Source organism: Opisthorchis viverrini (genome assembly GCF_000715545.1).
Source record: "Opisthorchis viverrini unplaced genomic scaffold opera_v5_10, whole genome shotgun sequence".
NCBI classification, from domain to species: domain Eukaryota; kingdom Metazoa; phylum Platyhelminthes; class Trematoda; order Opisthorchiida; family Opisthorchiidae; genus Opisthorchis; species Opisthorchis viverrini.
This window is the reverse complement of record NW_008751666.1, coordinates 754,790-773,082: the sequence shown is the minus strand read 5'-3', so window position 1 is coordinate 773,082 and position 18,293 is coordinate 754,790. Positions and strand designations below refer to the sequence as shown.

General features: G+C 43.5%; 2 protein-coding genes across 2 annotated transcripts in view; one reads left to right on the top strand and one right to left on the bottom strand.

The window, feature by feature from the left end:
* Window positions 1-3,823: 3,823 nt before the first annotated feature.
* Window positions 3,824-18,293, top strand: part of T265_00951 (hypothetical protein) — a gene marked incomplete at both ends in the record, with an annotated part of 42,684 nt that continues 28,214 nt past the window's right edge. The window contains 2 exons of the mRNA XM_009164866.1: window positions 3,824-4,100; window positions 14,675-14,827. Coding sequence (XP_009163130.1) covers window positions 3,824-4,100; window positions 14,675-14,827 — 430 coding nt within the window. The remainder of the gene's footprint in view (window positions 4,101-14,674; window positions 14,828-18,293) is intronic.
* Window positions 8,756-16,879, bottom strand: T265_00953 (hypothetical protein; the record flags this gene model as incomplete). The annotated part of the gene is made up of 3 exons (XM_009164868.1): window positions 8,756-9,118; window positions 9,848-9,916; window positions 16,211-16,879. The coding sequence occupies 3 exons, from the start codon at window positions 16,877-16,879 to the stop codon at window positions 8,756-8,758; spliced, it is 1,101 nt and encodes a 366-aa protein (XP_009163132.1).

Below are 18,293 nucleotides of genomic sequence, written 5' to 3'. Positions count from 1 at the left end.
AGTTGATCGCTGAGGTGCGCAAACCGTCACACCACGGTAAGGTCCAGTCTCTTCGTGACGGAATCGTGCCGAACCTTGCGAAAGTGAATTCGGAAATCTATCTTAGGATTAATATAATGTTGACGAGAGACTCGAGTGCCACTGGATTGAATCTCCCGTTTATGATTATATTTAACCGAGATAGCCCAAGTGGTTAGAGCGCAAATTTACCGACCAGAAGGTCCGTGGTTCGAACTCGACTTCCCCTGTCTAGGCTTGGGCAACCTGGCAGTATCCCAGCCCTCGTGCTTCCTCCGGGTGGCATGGCAGCTAGCCACCGGAAGAATGCTACAGCTGAACGATTATTTTGTATTTTGGTGTTTGGCGGGAAATGCAAATGCATTACCATTTCTACGGAACAAGTCGCCACATGTTCCAACCCCCAACCTGGAGGGCCAGGAGACTGTGTTCGTCAGACCTCTAACCATTGACCAACCTGGTATGAGAGACTCTGTGAGTGTCACAGGACACTCTCCAGTATAGCTCAATGGATCGCTGAGGTGCGCAAACCGTCACACCACGGCAAGGTCCGGTCTCTTCGTGACGGCAAATGGGAAGCGCCATGTGTCAGTCCTGCGTAATCAATGTGGACGCGAGACCAAGTCTTCTCAGGTCGATGCCTGGGAACCGGTGGTTGGTGTGGCGGATTCTTGGCAGCTTGTTGGCATCGGGAGCAGCATTTTACAAAATCAACCTGTTGAACGCAGTGCTATAATCGAACAAATTTCTACTCCAAAAATCTGTCTGTCCATACTCAATTCCCCTGACTCACGGTGTTCCGTCAATTCTAGCAGTGGAGTTACCACTTATCTCAGGAAATCACCTTCATTTTGCTCAGCGGGAAGAAGATAAAATTGGTGTACAGTAGTCTGGTTTTTTTTGGATACGAGTCCATTAGACTTTACTGTGTAATAGATATGATGTGGATAGGCTGCGTATCGGCTCGCCGATCGTGGAAAGACAGATGCCCAAAACAGGTTCCATCTAATTTGAATCACTATCATTCCCATTTACTGCAAAGAAGCAGTTCAACGGCCAATGCAGTCGTCCCAGAAAACAACTACACTATGTTCCTGTAGTGTACTGGTGGATATGTTATTTATTTTGGTTCGTTAGACCTGCAACACTCGTATAAGCAGGACAAGCATCTGTGAAGGTGTAGTGTTGGGGTACATACAGTCCATATCGCTTGGTATGCTCGAGCATGGAATTCTAATTCGGAAACAACGGAAGGTGCTTTATTTAGTTTAGGTGACTATAATAGACCGACAAGTGCGCATAATCGGCTAGTCAGTCAACCACTTACCACAAAATCCTAAAAGACGAATCGTCAGAAGAAGGCAGTTTCACCAAAGACACAGTAGCAGAGATCTCAATGATGGGTTTCCAGGTCCATATCCTATAGGCAGTTGGTGTCAACCAATGGGTCACTGTTGACGCATTACCACATATCCCTCCGGACACCGAGCATAGTCCATTCAGGACATGTTACACATGGGTGCGGAAACTTGGGTGAATCAGAGATCTAGAAACGGATTGTGTTGAAGCTGTTTCACTCCATAACCAAATAATTCTTGAAATGAGTTGCACAATAGAAATTACCGTCACAGCCCCAAGAATTAAATATTCTACGGGCTGCTTAGTTGGTCGCTGCACTCGTTCAGCTGTAACACCCTTTTGGTGCCTACCTGCCATGCCACTCGAAGGAAGCATGAGGGCTGGGTTACTGCCAAATTGCCCAAGCCTAAACAGGGGAGAGGCAGAGGTTGAATTCGATCCACGGACCTTCTGGTCAGTATATTCGCGCTCTAAACACTTGAGCCATCTCGCTTAGTTGGTCGGGGACCTCTGTTTGTATCCTCCATCTCACCTGCTTGAACCGAGCTTTCTTCCATAGATTTAGCCCCCCTTTTATAATTCCTGCAGTACTAACATGTCTTAAAACTCCATCGAACTGCGAAGCTTCTTTACCCGTGTTACAAACGATGATTGGTGTTTTTGTTTTACCCTGACCGGTTGGCTTAGACTAATTAGAGAACAAAACGGTTCTCCGAGGAACCCCATTCATAAAAGCAGCAACCGCCCTCACTTTAGGGAAATACAGGTGACACGGACATTGGCTATAATCATACTGCGATTCTGAACCTCAGTACTTGAGGCGCAAGTTCGATGGGATGAAATAAGCTTTAGACCAATCAGGGGATGAAACACCACTCACCCATATTACGTCAAATGTTTGACAATTTTCTACGTACTGTCCACCGAGGACCTCCTTTTATCCTGACTTCAAACTTGCTGATCGCTCCGTGGATAGATTTTCGATCCGATACGTACGAAGTTGAAACCGAGTGGCCCGCAATTTGCAAATATTTTTTTGCTTCTTAGTGTTACTATTTTCATCCTACCCTTCTCCTTGTTTAATATTGTGGTCAAAGTCATCATGGAGGGCACAGTCCAAGGGGCCAAGAATCTAGTTACCGAACTAACTTTCTAAGAAGAGCTGGGACGAGAATCATTTTTTTTGTTTTATGGTCATCATATGAATGGAATATCTGGAGTGGCCTTTTGTTCAGGCACGCTTTTTCCACTTTTAAAGTGCGCACTCCTACCGCGTGAAGTCCAGACTCCTATCATTCTTTTGGAGCCTCAGAAGTGCGAGCGTTGTTGACCGCCAACCCTATTTTGACAGCTCCTTAAACCATGATCTTGAAAATAAAATCAATACACGTATTATCAGCGTTCAGTAAGTATTTGTGAGACTGTTTGATTTTTGTCGCCGGAAGCGGATTTCACTGTTGCGATGCAACTGTGAACATACTCCTACTCCATGACTGTGAGACTAGCACGCTAATGCTGGGACTTCAAACTTTTTCCACAAATTTTTGTCACCTCATCACATAGCAAGTGTTGGACTGCTTCAGCACATCTGAACCGTGCTTGGCCGATTCTTGCTTGAGCATTTGGTAGTGAGTGGTATTCATCACAACAGCAAATTGAGCTTGCTGTATAAGGTGGTCATCATCGGTAGCATAACATCGGTGTTCATCATTCATGCTTTGCTGCCATACAACTCCTGCGGGATATAGAGGCACTGGTATCGAAGGTGGTTGCATTCATTCAACCGAGTAAGTAGCCGTTTTCCATTCATAACCTTTGTCTTCGAAAGTTCATGGAGAAGACAAGGGTTGAGTTTGCAACACGATATGAGGGCTGTGAGCATCAAGCTATGCATTGTGGTTGTGCGTCACCTGTCCAGTCTCTATGTGATTACAAATCTTACAAAATGAGGCAGCGTCGTCTCATCTTATCCAGAATGTCCGCGTACAGTTTATTGTCGTTGACTTGTATTGGGCGCTGTTAGTTATAAATACTTCCTACTTCAACACGATGTGCTTTCTTCACTGTTTCATCCTGTTAATAACCCCCTTATCTAGAGCCATATACCCTTTTACGATATTTCTTTTCACCTGTCCGTGATAACGAATGCTACCGCGTCCCACAACCGTTCCGTGATGCGCTGACATACGGTTCTTGGATTGAAGATGTGTCAGTGTATCCTCTCAGGGCCAGCCCTAGCTCAGTATAACGCACGGTTTGCCGCTGTGCGCCTTGGTGAATGCCTTTAAATTTGTTCCTTACTAAAGATAGCTAGCAGTTTCGTATCCAAAGCAGCACACATGTGTTTACAATTGTTTTACCTAATCATTTAAATACTCGTTTGTACGGTCTGCTGACATTTTCATTTCCGTTTTTCCAGGCTTCTCCCTAGTGAAGAAGTAATCTAATGTCTCGTTCGAAGAAACGTTCTAAAGGTGCTCATCCGAAAAACAAATCGAAGAGTTTCCGGAAAAAGGAGAAAGCCATGGTTGAGAAGAGTTTGCAGCTATTAAATGAGCATCTCCCCGTATTCCGAGCTACAGCTCAGTTCAGCTTGCAAAAAGAAGAAACTCCCAACTATTCTGAGGAGATACCAGTTGATAAACCGGATCCTGTGCAGTCTGTTCCGATCGAAAAGTTCCCTGAACGGTTGTTAGATGAAACTACTGAAGCCCTTTCCGCCTGTAAATACATTTGATTTATACACACTTCAGAGCTCCGTGCACATGTTCTATTTCAGCGCTGAACACGTTTTTTATAATTTTAATTGGTGTATAAAGAGGTAGATCCCTTGTACTTTCAAGCTCGTTTATCTGTCCTTCGAGATTTCCTGTTGTAATTAAAGTCTGTCGGTACAGAGTGTATCTGCCTCATCCTCGCTGGGAATCATCAGCACTACGGACCACACAGATGTCCAAAGAATCAAACCCTCGACCTCCTAGGCAGTAGTTTAAGATTTTCTCTGTTTCATGATTCGGGTATAGTTAAACCTAAGGGGCTGGTATCAATGCGCCCCTTGTATTCTTATAGATATGTACTTCGGTTAGACAAAAGTTCGAACACCACCGGGCGACAAATCTAATTTTCATGCGAGCGAGACACTTTCTCTAACGAACGGGTGAGAAATTGTAAATTTTGTAGTCTGCTGGAATACATTCTAGTTGGTTTTTCATTGAAATGTTTGAGTATTTCGCAGAGTTGATGAAATTCCACAAACACTTGATTAAACTAGCTGTGGAAGAGTTTTCAGTGACCTTTTTAGTAACATGTTCTTTCAAGAAATGGTCGGGCTGGTCCCTTCGAGTTCGTCTGCGAAGAAGGTTCTTCTACTTGCTGATTAGGATATAGATCAGGATATCCGGTGACTTTTAGAACAATAGTGATGTGGGGATATTTAAGCAAAGGCTGTGGTTACTCGCAAGTTATTGAACCGGTCAGTTTATCAGCTAAGCGAGCAAATCAAACCATGTAAGGATGGGGAACTTTTAGGGGCTGTAATCTAGTAGCTGGCCCTTGTCGCTTTCCGTAGCCTAACAAAACATTCCTGATGGAGTACGCAGCGTCCTAAACGGTCCAAAAAATCATCGGTCCGCAAACTAGACAGTTTTGAACTACTGGTTAAAATGGCGATATGCACATGCAGGTCCTCCTATACACACAAGCAGGCTTTATTAGGAACAACCTATTCGACGTTCCTGTGAAAATCAGGCACCACTTTGTTTTTTTACCAAGTGGAGAAAAACAATGATGACCACTAGACTGTATCTACCTACTTCACTAAACACTCCAGGACCAGTGGGTTTCATACCTAGTTGCTCTTTTGCTAATGGCCTTCAGCCAGTCCTCTGTGAGTTGGCCATCCCTGTATCCCACGTTGTCCCCCACAACAGGACAGTGGGGACAAACATTAATCAGTCTCAAACTTTGTACTGATGATTGCCTCACATCACTCTGCCTGGTTTATCTTCACCGTCAACATTCCAGTTGACCAATGATTGTCCGCACCCATTTAGCCATGTTTGAAAGTTCTAATCCGTGTACGGTTTTCCGTGGGTATTTAATCAGGTGGCTGTTGATCTGTTCGCCGAGCCTGGGCCAGAGGCTGAGCCAAGTCGCTATCACAGATAGGAATTCAATCTAATGCAGTATTTAAAATAGTTTAATTTATCGTTGATTCTATGAAAGAAATGATACTCAGTACTTCGATCTTTCACCGTTTACTAAACTAGATTAGCCCTTCAAACACACTTCTCGTTCTCAACGCAACTCAACAGGGTTCTACAGCGATTTGAGAGAATACTATCCTGGTCTATGTTACTTTTTAAAGAAATTGAAAGGCGACACCTGTATATATGACATTCCCAAAACTTAAGGAATAAGGTTACTTGTCCAAGATAGACCGGTAACTCTGATCGAGTGCACGCGAGTTCCCACCACCTGAGTTGGCTAAGCACCGGGAAAACGATTATACAGTTATGCCACCGATCTCGCCAGTTTAGAGGGCTACTCCCGGAAGACATCGAAAATGCCAAAGGGCCCATGGAGTTTTCGAAGTGCAACATTTGCACACCTTCAGGGTGTGTAATCTCGCCCACAGTGAAGTGATGAATTTGTTTCCTTCTATCCGCACCGGTGCGGACATCCTTGGGAAGCGCTGCCTGAACGGCCCAGTCATACATTTCAAAGAAGAAGGTTAAGGACACCCACAATGAGGCTCCAGAACTTGTATCAGAATGTAATGCGGCTCTCAACTTTGCTATTTCATTAACCTGATAAGTAGGATCTAGGTTCGGTACAACGTTTAATATACTGACAAACCAGGGGAACCGTTCGGCCATACCTGACAATGGGGATTTCTACTCTGCCCTAACCCTTTTTGAAACTAAAAATCAAAAGTATGATAGAGCGCCATCAAGCTCATTATTTCTACAGAATGTTGCGCACCGACCAACAGTATTCCGGAAAATTGCCTCTAAGGCCAACTGAATTGTAACCAAAGTATTCTGCTACCCTGTTCCTAACTTTCAGAACTCATCAGTTATGAGGTTTGGAGCTCTTTTCTAACAATTTTGGTGCTTTCTGGTGTGAAATGATTTGACTTGATGAGGGAACGTTAGGCGGGTTCTTGTTGGTAGGATTTCAAAAAAAGTGGAGTAGGTGAAAGAAGTGTGAAGAACCCTGTCGTCCATAGTGAATATCATCAACAAAATACGAGCTGGGGTTACGCCGTTCGTTAGTGAAAACCCCACCTTCTGTAAGGATGAAATACGCACATCGTCACATGAAAGATTGTGGTGGACCGTACGGTATGCCTGCATAGAACGGTGCAACTGATTTCGATTATTCTATGGGGAGCGGTGCACCTTTGAGTGGTCGGAAGATCGAGGTAGTTGGCACAGGAAAGCTTTTCAAAACCGGCTTTCAACTGTAACTGAATTAATGGATCGAATCTGTCAGAAGGCTAAAACCGATGGCTTTATTCAGTGACTGATGGATTTTTAACTGCGCACCAGCCATAGGATTTGTGACGTAAAAGCGTATGATAGGAATCGCAAAACGGACTATCCGTGCATCAGCTGTTGGGTCAGTGCTGATAGTCGATTCAGTGGACCTGTTAATCATAAGGAATCAAACCCCGCTGTTCTTGGTCGGTTTGAACCTAGCTATCGGTTGCTTTGAGAAAAGTTACGTGTCCCATTTCCCGCCATAACTCACACTAATGGTCCGTACAACCCAACAGTAATCAGCGACTTCCACATTACCATTCATCTTTGACCTCAGATTTGCCAGTTCCTGTGAAACCTGTGTTCATTTGCATTCGTATCTTCCGTTCATCTTGTTTTTCGCTCCAAACCCAAATTGTTTACCTTGCGAATGTTCAACAAATTTCCTTTGAGTAAACTCCTTGGAGTTTTCACATTGTATCAAAACAACTCTAATGGTGTTCCCATGCCTCGGGTCCAGTTGTCACTCAGGCGTCTGTTGTTTGAGATGACAATGTTCATACAAATGCCGAAGTTCTGCTGACCACTGTGCTCACCACATTCGGACAGCAGTAAACTCAAGTAGCAATACGTTACTTCTGAGCAGCCTCGATAGCTGTGCTAAAGTCAGACTCACAAAAACTGACCTTTGCTTGTTATTCATGAAGGTTTGTGTTAGCTTGTTGAGCAAAGCCTTCGAATCAGTTTTTCGCATGATAGGGGACCTGGTTTTAAGTACAGTATGCATAAGGCTGCCAGGGGTCTTCCGAGATTTCCTTTTTATCCTGGCTGTTTGGCTTCTGTGCGCGTTGTGATGGCCTTTTGAGTTCACTGCTGATCAGTACTTTCCAGTCCTTTTGATTTGTGCCTTACCTGGATGCATCACACTTCATACTCCGCTCAATTGCCTTCCGAACTCCCACTAAAGATTCATTAAAGTGGATAGGTGTCGTAAACTCGCTTTCAGTTGAGATATCACTCAGTCAGCATGTATGTTGAGCTTAACTAAGGCACTCTGTTCTTGATTTCACGTTGAATGATCAGTTTAATTTGTTTAACAACAAGTCATACATGATCCTGATCAAGCAGCATAACTGTGTTGAAGGGAGCACTCATTTCGCGGGCTAAGTGTCGTTCAAAAGCCGAGGAACACTATGCTGCTGCTTCATTTCCTAAGCAGTGGTGGCACTCATCCGAAAACATTTTGAAGGAGTTGGAATACGGCTAGGAGGTTAACCGTTTACGAACCTTCAGCGCTCAAATGAGTGATTGGTAAAAATGACTTCCTGTAGAGTAGTATGATTGTGATCTATGTTGAAGACAACCTGCAGTCTGTCCATCGCTTTAATAATTGTTAGTGGTGTACATCTCCTACATCTTGCGTTGGATGAGGATTTCTCTTCTACCAAGGGGGCCTGATGCTGCATCTCAACATGCAATGAGCAGAGGAATTTCACTAAGATGGAATTCTATCAACAAAATTTTCGTTGGAATTTGAAATAATGTAAGTCTCCAAACTGTCAAGGACAATTTCTAGGTTCAACAACAGAGCGGACTGGTTTCGGGTGGAGTCTGGAACACAACGTCCATAATTTTTCGGCAGGGTGATTAACGTTGCAATGTTTCACATTAAATTTGGTGCAGCTCAGACTCTGCTGTTAAAGGGTAAATAAGCTGATATGCCATGGCCATTGTGCTCAAAAGAAAAAAGTAGTAGGGAGGAATGATCTTTTTAGACGGTTCATTATGTACAATTGAAGAATGGTCCAAGAATTTCGATACTTGTGGCATCTGGTCTTTGGCTTTGTCGTCTATTTCGGTGGAAGGAACTTCTCTCTGCTCCTGTGCTGCTGGGATCAGACTTTCGTGAAGTAAGCTTCCGGATACTTGGCTCCCACAGCTGTGAACAACCTGTCCGCATTGATATCACCTATCGGGTAAACTGACTGAGAGGAATTCAAAAAATCTGTCGTGTACTTCATTTGAGAAAGATGGGAGACGTCAGGGCACATGTCATCCAGACGGTTTGTACTCCAAAGTGTCTTGATTGTTGGTGAAAGGAGACGGGAAAGTTCTGTGTTGAGAACAGCCGCTTCTGAGCCATAGGAAGAAGTAATGTGCTCTCGCATGAGTGGGTGGAAATGGGAAACTGCATGTTCAGGTCTGTCACCCAAATAATCGGGACTTTCTGATGCAGAAATATTGAAGGTCTTGTTGTCCTGAAATCGAAGGAAGCACAGACATGGAATTAATCTATTTTTTGTGGTTGATGTATAATAAAAAAGCTACAGATAAGTTTTCTCGAAACAGATAGTCGATTGCATCTGAATGCTGACACCTGCTTACTTTCGAAACACTACAATCCCTGGTTTTCATGTAGCGGGATTTTCACGGAAAACGAACTTTTTAGGGTGGAGCCATCAATTGGTGCATTTCAGGAGTCAAGTGTTGAGATTACCGAATATATGACTGATACTGAAGACTATTTTCCGCCCCTGAATGCGATTTCGTCGTTTACCTGAGCCGAACAAAGTTAACCACACCCAGCTATAATAATTTTTCAGCACTCAAGTATGGGACATCGAAACATCTGCGTGCTGCATGGAACAAAATATGAACGGAAAGTGGTTTGTTCTCTCAAAGTTTGGCGATGTTCTTTTCAAAGGTCACACTCAGTTCTGGGGCTGTGTGTGTTGTAGGATGCCAAAAGGAACAAATCGATCGCTTTCGTATGCGACTTCTAATCGATATATAGTATATCCCTTTAAGTGAAAGTGCATTTTGGCAGTTGTATGAATTTAGCATTCTAGTGGTACAACGTTCACCGAATGAGTACAATGCCCATGTAGAAACCATCCCATATGTAACAGCGGTTGACGGAGAGTTGCCCCGTGCAAATGGCACGGTGGTTTGTACTCCTATGTACCTGATCTGGATAGGCGATTTACGAAGTCGAAGCGGCCATCCTGTTCAGCCGAGTGAATAGACAGCCACCGCGTCAGATCACACGTCTCACCCTATGAAAATGCTAATTAAATAGAACATCAGGACTGCCATTTTGCATCAACCATCTGCGTCCATAAAAAAAACGTTATAGTCGATGTCACAAGCTGAGCATTGACGTACAGAGCAATTTCAAGCGTGCATGGTTTTGCTGAGTTATTTTCACATGTACATGTTGCCAAACCATCGGCGTAGCAGTTCATAGTGGGCTTCGAACGGCTGACATCAGTGGATAGATCAGATAGACTTCGTTTCCTCATCGATATTCATCTACTCTTTGAGAGGCCAAATTTATTGTCTTCGCTGGATGAAGCATTCAGGCAGGTTCTAAGGTCGGTTAGATGAAAAGTCTAGCACCAGTGAGAGTATGCTTTTTCAGCTTGAAGTAAGTAAAAACATCAGTCAATAAGTACGGAAGTCTGCCACTCAATTATCAGAAAATCAGGAATAAATAGTAAAACTGAGTAAAGATCGCACAAGAAGTCAGTGACATTGAGAAACTGATGAAGATGAGCTTTCTAGGCACACGGATACTTATGTACAACCAGTGAGCGACCGGAAAAGCCGGGCTGATACCGTTAGCCTTCTGTCTAATGGGGAACTGTTTGATTGCCTGGTTGTCTTTTCCGTGCATATCTGAATGGCATTTTTCAGAGTATAACTATTTCTCTGTCCAATGATGAATCGGTACACACCTTAACAAGCAATGTATCACCGAAAGCCCTCTTTTTTTCTCTTCCCGGACGATTTGACATGGCGTTAACTAACTCTTCTCTCCTGCTTCACGCGTCCAAACGGCCTGTTTCCTAATCATCATTCTAACACCAGGGTAGACATTTATGCTTATGAGATGCGTACAGAACATGGATAGAGCGTCCCCGTAGACAATGCTTTCTATATGATGTCTTCCTTCTGCCCCGTGTTTTTCACTGGTTCCTCTTCAGCGAGAGCAGTCTGGTAAAATGTAAAGTAGTGCCAATGCACCGTTTTTGTCAACCAAGCGTGACCAATATATGGCTTGTCGCACTAGTGATCATTGTTCATCCTTCCTTCTAAGCTACTTATAAAGCGTTGGTAGTGTGAGTTGATTTTGGAATTTTCAGTTGGGATTTCGTCTTGTGAGACTAATCTATTTGGTTTTCACGAGAGACTCAACTGAATCTCTTGTTTATGATATTCTACAAGTGAATGATTCAGTTGGCACGATATTCAGAATATCGCAGTATTTTTTCATAAAGAGTGTATTTCTCGAAAACAGTCCAATTTGAGTTCAATTAGAACATAAGGTTGACGAAAACTCGGTTACTGCGCCTACATGATGAGCCCCGAGAAGGGCGAAACCGGTCTTGGGCTGTCGAGGAGGTCTCAGCAACCCTGTGAGTAGTTTACTTTATGGAACTAATCTAAGTTAATAAGCCGACAAACACTATCCTTACTGAGAATCATCAGCAACGTGAATCTAAAAAATCTCAAGGGAGATCCAGTCTCGCAAATTCTCGGCTAATCATGTACTAAGCCGTTCGACTGCTGGAAGCCGATCAACAGTACGATCAATAAAGATGAAACAGCCATGAAATGCTTTTCGGTTTTTCGGTTTTCACCGCTTTACCTAAAGGACGAAATCTCTATTGAGAATTCCCACATTACCCCCACAATAATGACTTGACCAGTGTTGTCCGGATGGCCGACATTGTTCCACTAAACAGATAAATATGACATATACAGAGCCTCCGAACGATTTCACTCAGCGAAATAGGACGGCCAACGCTGACCTGGTTGCACGTGACTGCGCCAACGTAGTGAAGACTGACGGTGATTTTCTTTTAGGAGCTGTTGATAACACCTTGATTTCGAGTCGTGCGGTTGCCAATATTGAGAAAATCCTGTTCACTCACAGAAGCTGAGATATCTGAGTAACTGGTACTGACAGTGAACAATGCGATCGACTAGTGGATTATCAAACAAAAAGGGTACTTTGTTCTCACATTACAATGTGGTGATCCTCTGAAGTGTCGCAACTTTTAAGTTCACACATTCACCAGATGACGTTGCGATAAAGATGATGGGTCGGGGAAAAACGGCAGGCGGAATGGAGTGACTCGCCGAGTGTACCTTCGCAGCAACAGTCAGTTATTCAATGTATACAGATGATTCCACTTACTTTGCCTTGGTTAATTAGTCCTACATGAAACAAGTTTGGTAAATTTTAGAAATAGACACATTATCCAGAGGAAAAATCTTGGGAGCAATAAGGATTGTTTTGGACCTGTACACGCTAAAATTGGTCGAACCTTCTTTACGGAGAACTCCCCTTTAGAAAGAACGCTTTCAGTCAATCCCGTGGATCTGCTCTCCAACGAGTACCTAGTGCAGTTTGCATGATAGAAGCTGCTCCTAAAGTTGCTGAAAACTCTTCGACAGCCCACGACAGGTTCCGCACTTCCCGGGGCTCACCAGGCAGGCACGGTTCCTAAGTTTCTGTCTCCCTTATGCTCTGCTTGAACCCAAATTGCACGAAATTCGACAAATGCGCTCACTTGCATGTCTGTTTTTGTATTTCACGAGAGATTCACCTGAAACCGTCGTGTTTCAGCTAGAACGATATTCAAGATATCGCACTTTCAGCTGGGATTTAGATGGGTCATCGTGAAAACCCGTTTGGTATGTAAATGTGAGTAATTGCGTACTGTAGCCCTTTCTGATAGGTCAGCTGATCGGCAGAAGCCAGCCTGAAGGTTATTGTTGGACAATGTAAGGTATCCCCGTGCTCAAGGTGACCACACTAAAATATTGTGGTAGTTTAACCGTAGTGTGGGATTAGGTCATTTTCGACTGAGATACCATCCTGTCAGTGAGGCCAGTCTATGCAGAAAAGCTGTTTCGTCCTTATTGGGAATTTCATCAACAGTGCGCATCTCAGAAAGCCCCGGAGAGTCCCGAACCCTTGACCTCATGGGTAGTAGTTGAAAACCTAACCGTTCGACGACGAGAAGTTGAACAGAAGTACGATATATTCTCACTTAGAAAGGTTTTGGTTGTTATCAAAATGAGCTCGCTACCAATAGTCTACCGGGGTTTCAACGCAAGATTCCTTTAGGTGTACCATATGGCACGTAAGCATATATCACATCAATCTAAATGTTGCAATATCTTGGTAATTGTGTTGATAAATGGTGCAAACAGCGCAACTGGTGCAACAGGGTTCCACCTGAGGGCGCATGCATAAAATATATATAGTATACACATAGTTGGCGTACATGATTTTCTGCGTGAGGACCCTGGATACTTTTATGCATGTGCAATAAGGGTCAGTTTACCAACTTTACTGTTGAGGATCGACAGAAAAAGCCAGCGGAATAGTTTTTAGTCAAAGTCAGTAGTCTTAGCATACGCATTTCGCGGAACTCCTTCTTAAGATGGTAATTCTGTAACACATGTTTCAGCAGACCAGCTGAGACCACAAGAAAGCTCTAAGGCATGGTAACTCATCACTTATCCACTGATGGAGCCAGCTCACTGATCCTGTATGTTAATATTCTCCTCGTAAGAGCGAGTGTCCATCTGAAGTCCAACATCGACAGTACCCGGATTTCAGGAGGGTACTGTGTTGCCCTACCGAACTTTTGTCGAATATGAAACGCAGGATGAAATGTGAAGGGAAATGAAACCTTGCAACAAACTTCGCGCTGATACTTAGACTGAACTCGGCTGCGTTAATGCGAATTCTTCTCAGCTCCTCATTGAAACGCGTGCAAACCACTCGGCGAACAAGTGAGGACAACGGGGTTTATGTTACCTTCAATTTCACAGTTGTGGTTTAAGTGACAGACTTCTGACGACTCTGTCGTGCCAAGCCCTAATTTCTATCGACTCTCAGGGCTGTGTAGCAAAAAGTAGAGGAGCAGCAAAAATGCACGATAGGCAACCACATCAGACCTACACATTGGACTTGAGACTAACCGGAACAATAACTTGCACAAGGCCAAGGGCTATACACAACGCATGCTCAAAAGTATCCAACCAGAATACATATTTTATCTATGCATTCTTCATTTTAAAGAGTGGTAGATTTCATTTTGACATCTCATTAAAACTCATAATAAGAATCGACGAAGGGGTAGGGTACCTTGAAAGGTCTCAGTCGGAATCCACTTTTCTTGAAGAGTGTGTAAAGGGGGTTCGAGTTTCAAACCAGAATTTAAACGCTCTCTCGAGCATTCGAGTTTCACCACGAGCAACTCATCAATTTCTATTGACATATCTCATGGAAATTACTAAAAAAACAACACGGCAAAAAGAAAAAGCCTGTTTCAACAAAAAAGGATAATTACCTCACCTTAACCGTAGCCTCACTGTACTCAACATTAAAGGAGACAGTCAAAACACCTTGAACTGGATGATTAGTATCTGACAGATTTGGCAAACAATCGGGGGTCGGCATCCACTGTGGAACAATTAGTAGCTTTGTAGAACTGTCCGCTCTCGAGGATGGAAGAGTATGTATGCATGAAACGTGAAAGCATAAAAGCCACTACCAGCAAACTCTGCTGCGCCGGTCATTGCCGTCTTTCTGGATGGGGACCCCGAGAAGGGGGGCCACATCAATGGTTAGAGACATTGTCCGACATGGCCCAGTCGCGCCCACAATGGCGCTCATGCATCCAAGTTACTGCCTTCAATGCATAGCTCCATTACCAATAACCTCACTTAACAATCCAATGACAGTGCTGTATTTACGCACTAATTTATCAGCTCCCACCTCCAATGCGCAGTCACCTGCCCCACTTCCCCAAATCATCGATGCACGAAGCTGTGGCAGCTACAACAAATGTACGACAAGTACGCGGTTATTACAGTTGACGATGGACATGATGATGACGATGATGATGATGACGATGATGATGATGATGGTGATGATGATGATGGTGAGGATGGAATCGGGTCATGCCCTTCATGTGCTTTAGGATGTTTCCTCATCGATGGATCACAGCGAAAACTATTTTTCGCCTTCTTGAGACACGATTTTGCTAGCTTATAGTCAATCAGCATTCACTCTAGCACCAATCCACTATTTTTAAAAATAACTGGCGGTGAATGAGAGTTTTATGATAGTTCTCTGTCCCAGTCTTCCTGCTTTGTAAACTCATTGTAAGTTAATGCAGGCGTGATCCGTGTATTTTGAGTGCTTTTGAACCAAACTCAAGTCAACGGTATGTTTAAGTGTTTGTATGTCGTGATTTCTCTGCTACGCAGGCAGTTATGTACAGACAGCTACTATGATCTCTAAACTTCAGGCAGGTGACATAAGGTACATTTTTGGTTATCTCACGGAGCTGGTTCTCGGATTTTCCTTCTAATTGCTTTTTCAACTGTCCAAGCATGGCGCAATCGCTATTATTGTATGTGCAATGAGAAAACGTGGAAAGTGAACCATTTAAACCAGTTTATAAAATAATATAATACTGCATATGCATACCTGTCAACAAAGGCTTCGACAAACCTGGACTATTCCTAATATGTGGTCCCTTCAAACATGGAGAACCCTCAGCAAAAGAAGCCCAAAATTATTTCCTCTGAGGTGACGTGTACATATTGATAACTGTATAATACCCTATGCATATTGCTTCATATATCATGTTATGTAATAAACCGTGGCTAAGTGGGTGAATATAAAACCGAAGAAAAATCCGAGACCCTTTAGCTGATAAACTCCTGTTTCGGTGCGAATAACTGGAAAAATCATGGTTCTCTCTGGTGATACTGAATACGGAATTTGAGTTTTTTCCCGAAACCAAAGTCATGCAGCAACTTTTTGAGTAGAAGTCATACCCGATTGTTGTTTTCAGTCATACTAATTTATCAACGCACCACGGATCTGGTTAGCTGCGAATGTGTGGCTTTCATTTTAACAAGGCACACTGAAATCTCAATGAGCTAATTAAGGCTCATTTCGGGCAAGCAAATTCGCGCTCAAATCTGTCCAACAAAACTGTACTACCCACGTGGGTGACGGTACGACTTAATGCCACTAGTGTCGTTGACAAAGCCTAAAAACACGAAAGTGTCCCAGGTCACCCGGGTATATTTACAAACTCAATGTGATAACGGCTACCTACGTGGTGTGGATGGGTAAAATAAGAATACCAATGCGAGTAAACATATCTCTATCATCCCTCATGGCCTCAAATTCTCCAGTTTGATTCATTCACCTCCTTACATCTGCTGCTCGCTCCCTCGAACAAAAGTGGCAACAAAAATGAGTGGTAACTCACGAATTAGTGTTTTAAGCGTCATACAGCTTTACTTACCTTGTTACTACAGTGGTAGTTTTGCCAGGAGTTCTTTGAATGAACTGTAGACAAACAGTGGTCTTGTGGAGGTGTCGATCCAAACTTAGACTCCGGAACAACCTCCTTGTTTCTACTTGCCTTGTTCTCGTTGCTGAAGATGTCTTCAGAGTATATGCAGTCCGAAGGAATACCCAGGAATGGACGTATTTCCTGACATAAAGATGAGCCTAGTTCACAAGTGGCTCTTCCCGGATAAAACTCCGATTCGCTGACCGATCGATCATGAGCTGTTCGAAAGTGCTGTAGTCGGCTTGTTTCCAGACAACTTTTCAAAGACTGTCCTGTATGTGTTGTCAGACTGAACAAGCTCAACGATTTTTCAGGCGAGTTGGAGCAAGTCAACCCATCCTCCTGGGGACTGTCATCTGAATCAGATGCGGTGTCCAGGATTCGACGAAGATAGGCTATATAACCAGCTGCGAGTTTGAGCGTATCCAGTTTTGACAACTTTGTATCTTTTGGTACCCAAGGCAGGGCACCTTTAAGCTCCACAAATGCACCAGACAGTACCCGCATTCTAGAGCGTTCACGAGCATTTGCCGCACTTCTTTGAGCAACTGTGCTGTTCAATCCTGGCTTCCTTCCACGTCTTTTGCCTCCCGAAGTTACCAACAGTGAGTCACTCATTGTGGAATTTACTTGCCAGTGTTTCAAACACTTGCACGGATCACGATGAATGGGACAAAGATACTACAAACCAACCATCTGCTTCTCCTTCATTCACAACTGATCCGCGAATTTTTCCCGTGTGCACACAATCGGGATGAACAAACGCGAGCCAATCATATTCGGTGGTAGACAATGGCGCGTTTGCTTTCAACCAATTGACGCTTAGGTACTGGCTGCGTTTCTGGGATATTCGATGCGAACGCACACCCCCTGGCTAGACAGTACCTTTCTTCACCCCTTTCAAGCTTACCACATGTGTGCGACGTTCGCCGAAGCCGTGTTCAAGACGTATAGCCAATCAGCAATGAGTGCTAAAAGGATGTGTTGCGAAGTTGAAGATCAATGTTCACACAGTGAAAGGAGACAACAGTAGCCGAACGGGGTTACTTTTCATGATATCGATTGATTCATGGTCGAATTTAATGGACATATAGTCCTTAACCAATGGCTTCGGTTTTAAGGAATTCGGCATTTGGGTTTACCCCTTTAAAAAGGAGTTTCCCATCCCATGTTGGATCAGATTTAGTTTCCAGATGGGTATCTAAGACTTAGTGTTAGTGCATCCAGAACCAAAATTAACATTCTCATACACCACTCTTGAACTATTGTTTTAAAGCTAAGTCGAAGTTTACACAGCTCAAACAGACTAACTCAAAGTAAGTCGGAACACAGTTACTGGTGCGGTACATTGTTAGCTAGACAGATTCTATTGTGCCCTTATACCTCGGAACTCGAAGGGACTATTGACAATTTTGTGAATATGCAGTACTGGGACTAACCCTTTAAAGCTACGTCAGCCTGGTAAACACACAGAGAGCAGAACTTCCTGCCTCCGTAAGTGCATCCCCAGACCCTCATGATGCTTACTGAATTCTAAACAAAGATAACTAAAGGTTTGATATGAAACCTCGAATTCTGGTGGAGTTTATCCGAAAACTCATTGAATGGTACAAGCAAAAAATCCCAAAAGATCTATACAACCGTTATTTCACTGTTTTGAACAACGACACTATTTTAATAATGTGTTTGAGAATGCATCTAATAGGGGCCAACAAATCAGTGAGCAGTCAAAACCACAGATATGGTATACCGTTAAAATTGGCGGTGGTGGGGGGAGAGACACGAAGACTTTTGTCCCAAAGGTTCTTCAGATCGTGACCTAAAAACTGAATCGCTGTACACCTCCAAACAAAACATCTTTGCGTCAAGGCAAATTGATTTTTATTGAAGCGCACCAGGATTTCATCCGGATGTTTTAATAACATTTTCGTTTTTGATATAAATCGTAAATGACTGGCGAACAGAGTGCAAAAATAGCGTCTACCGACCTCCCCTGGTTTAGTCCGTGGTTTAATTATACTTACACCGATTC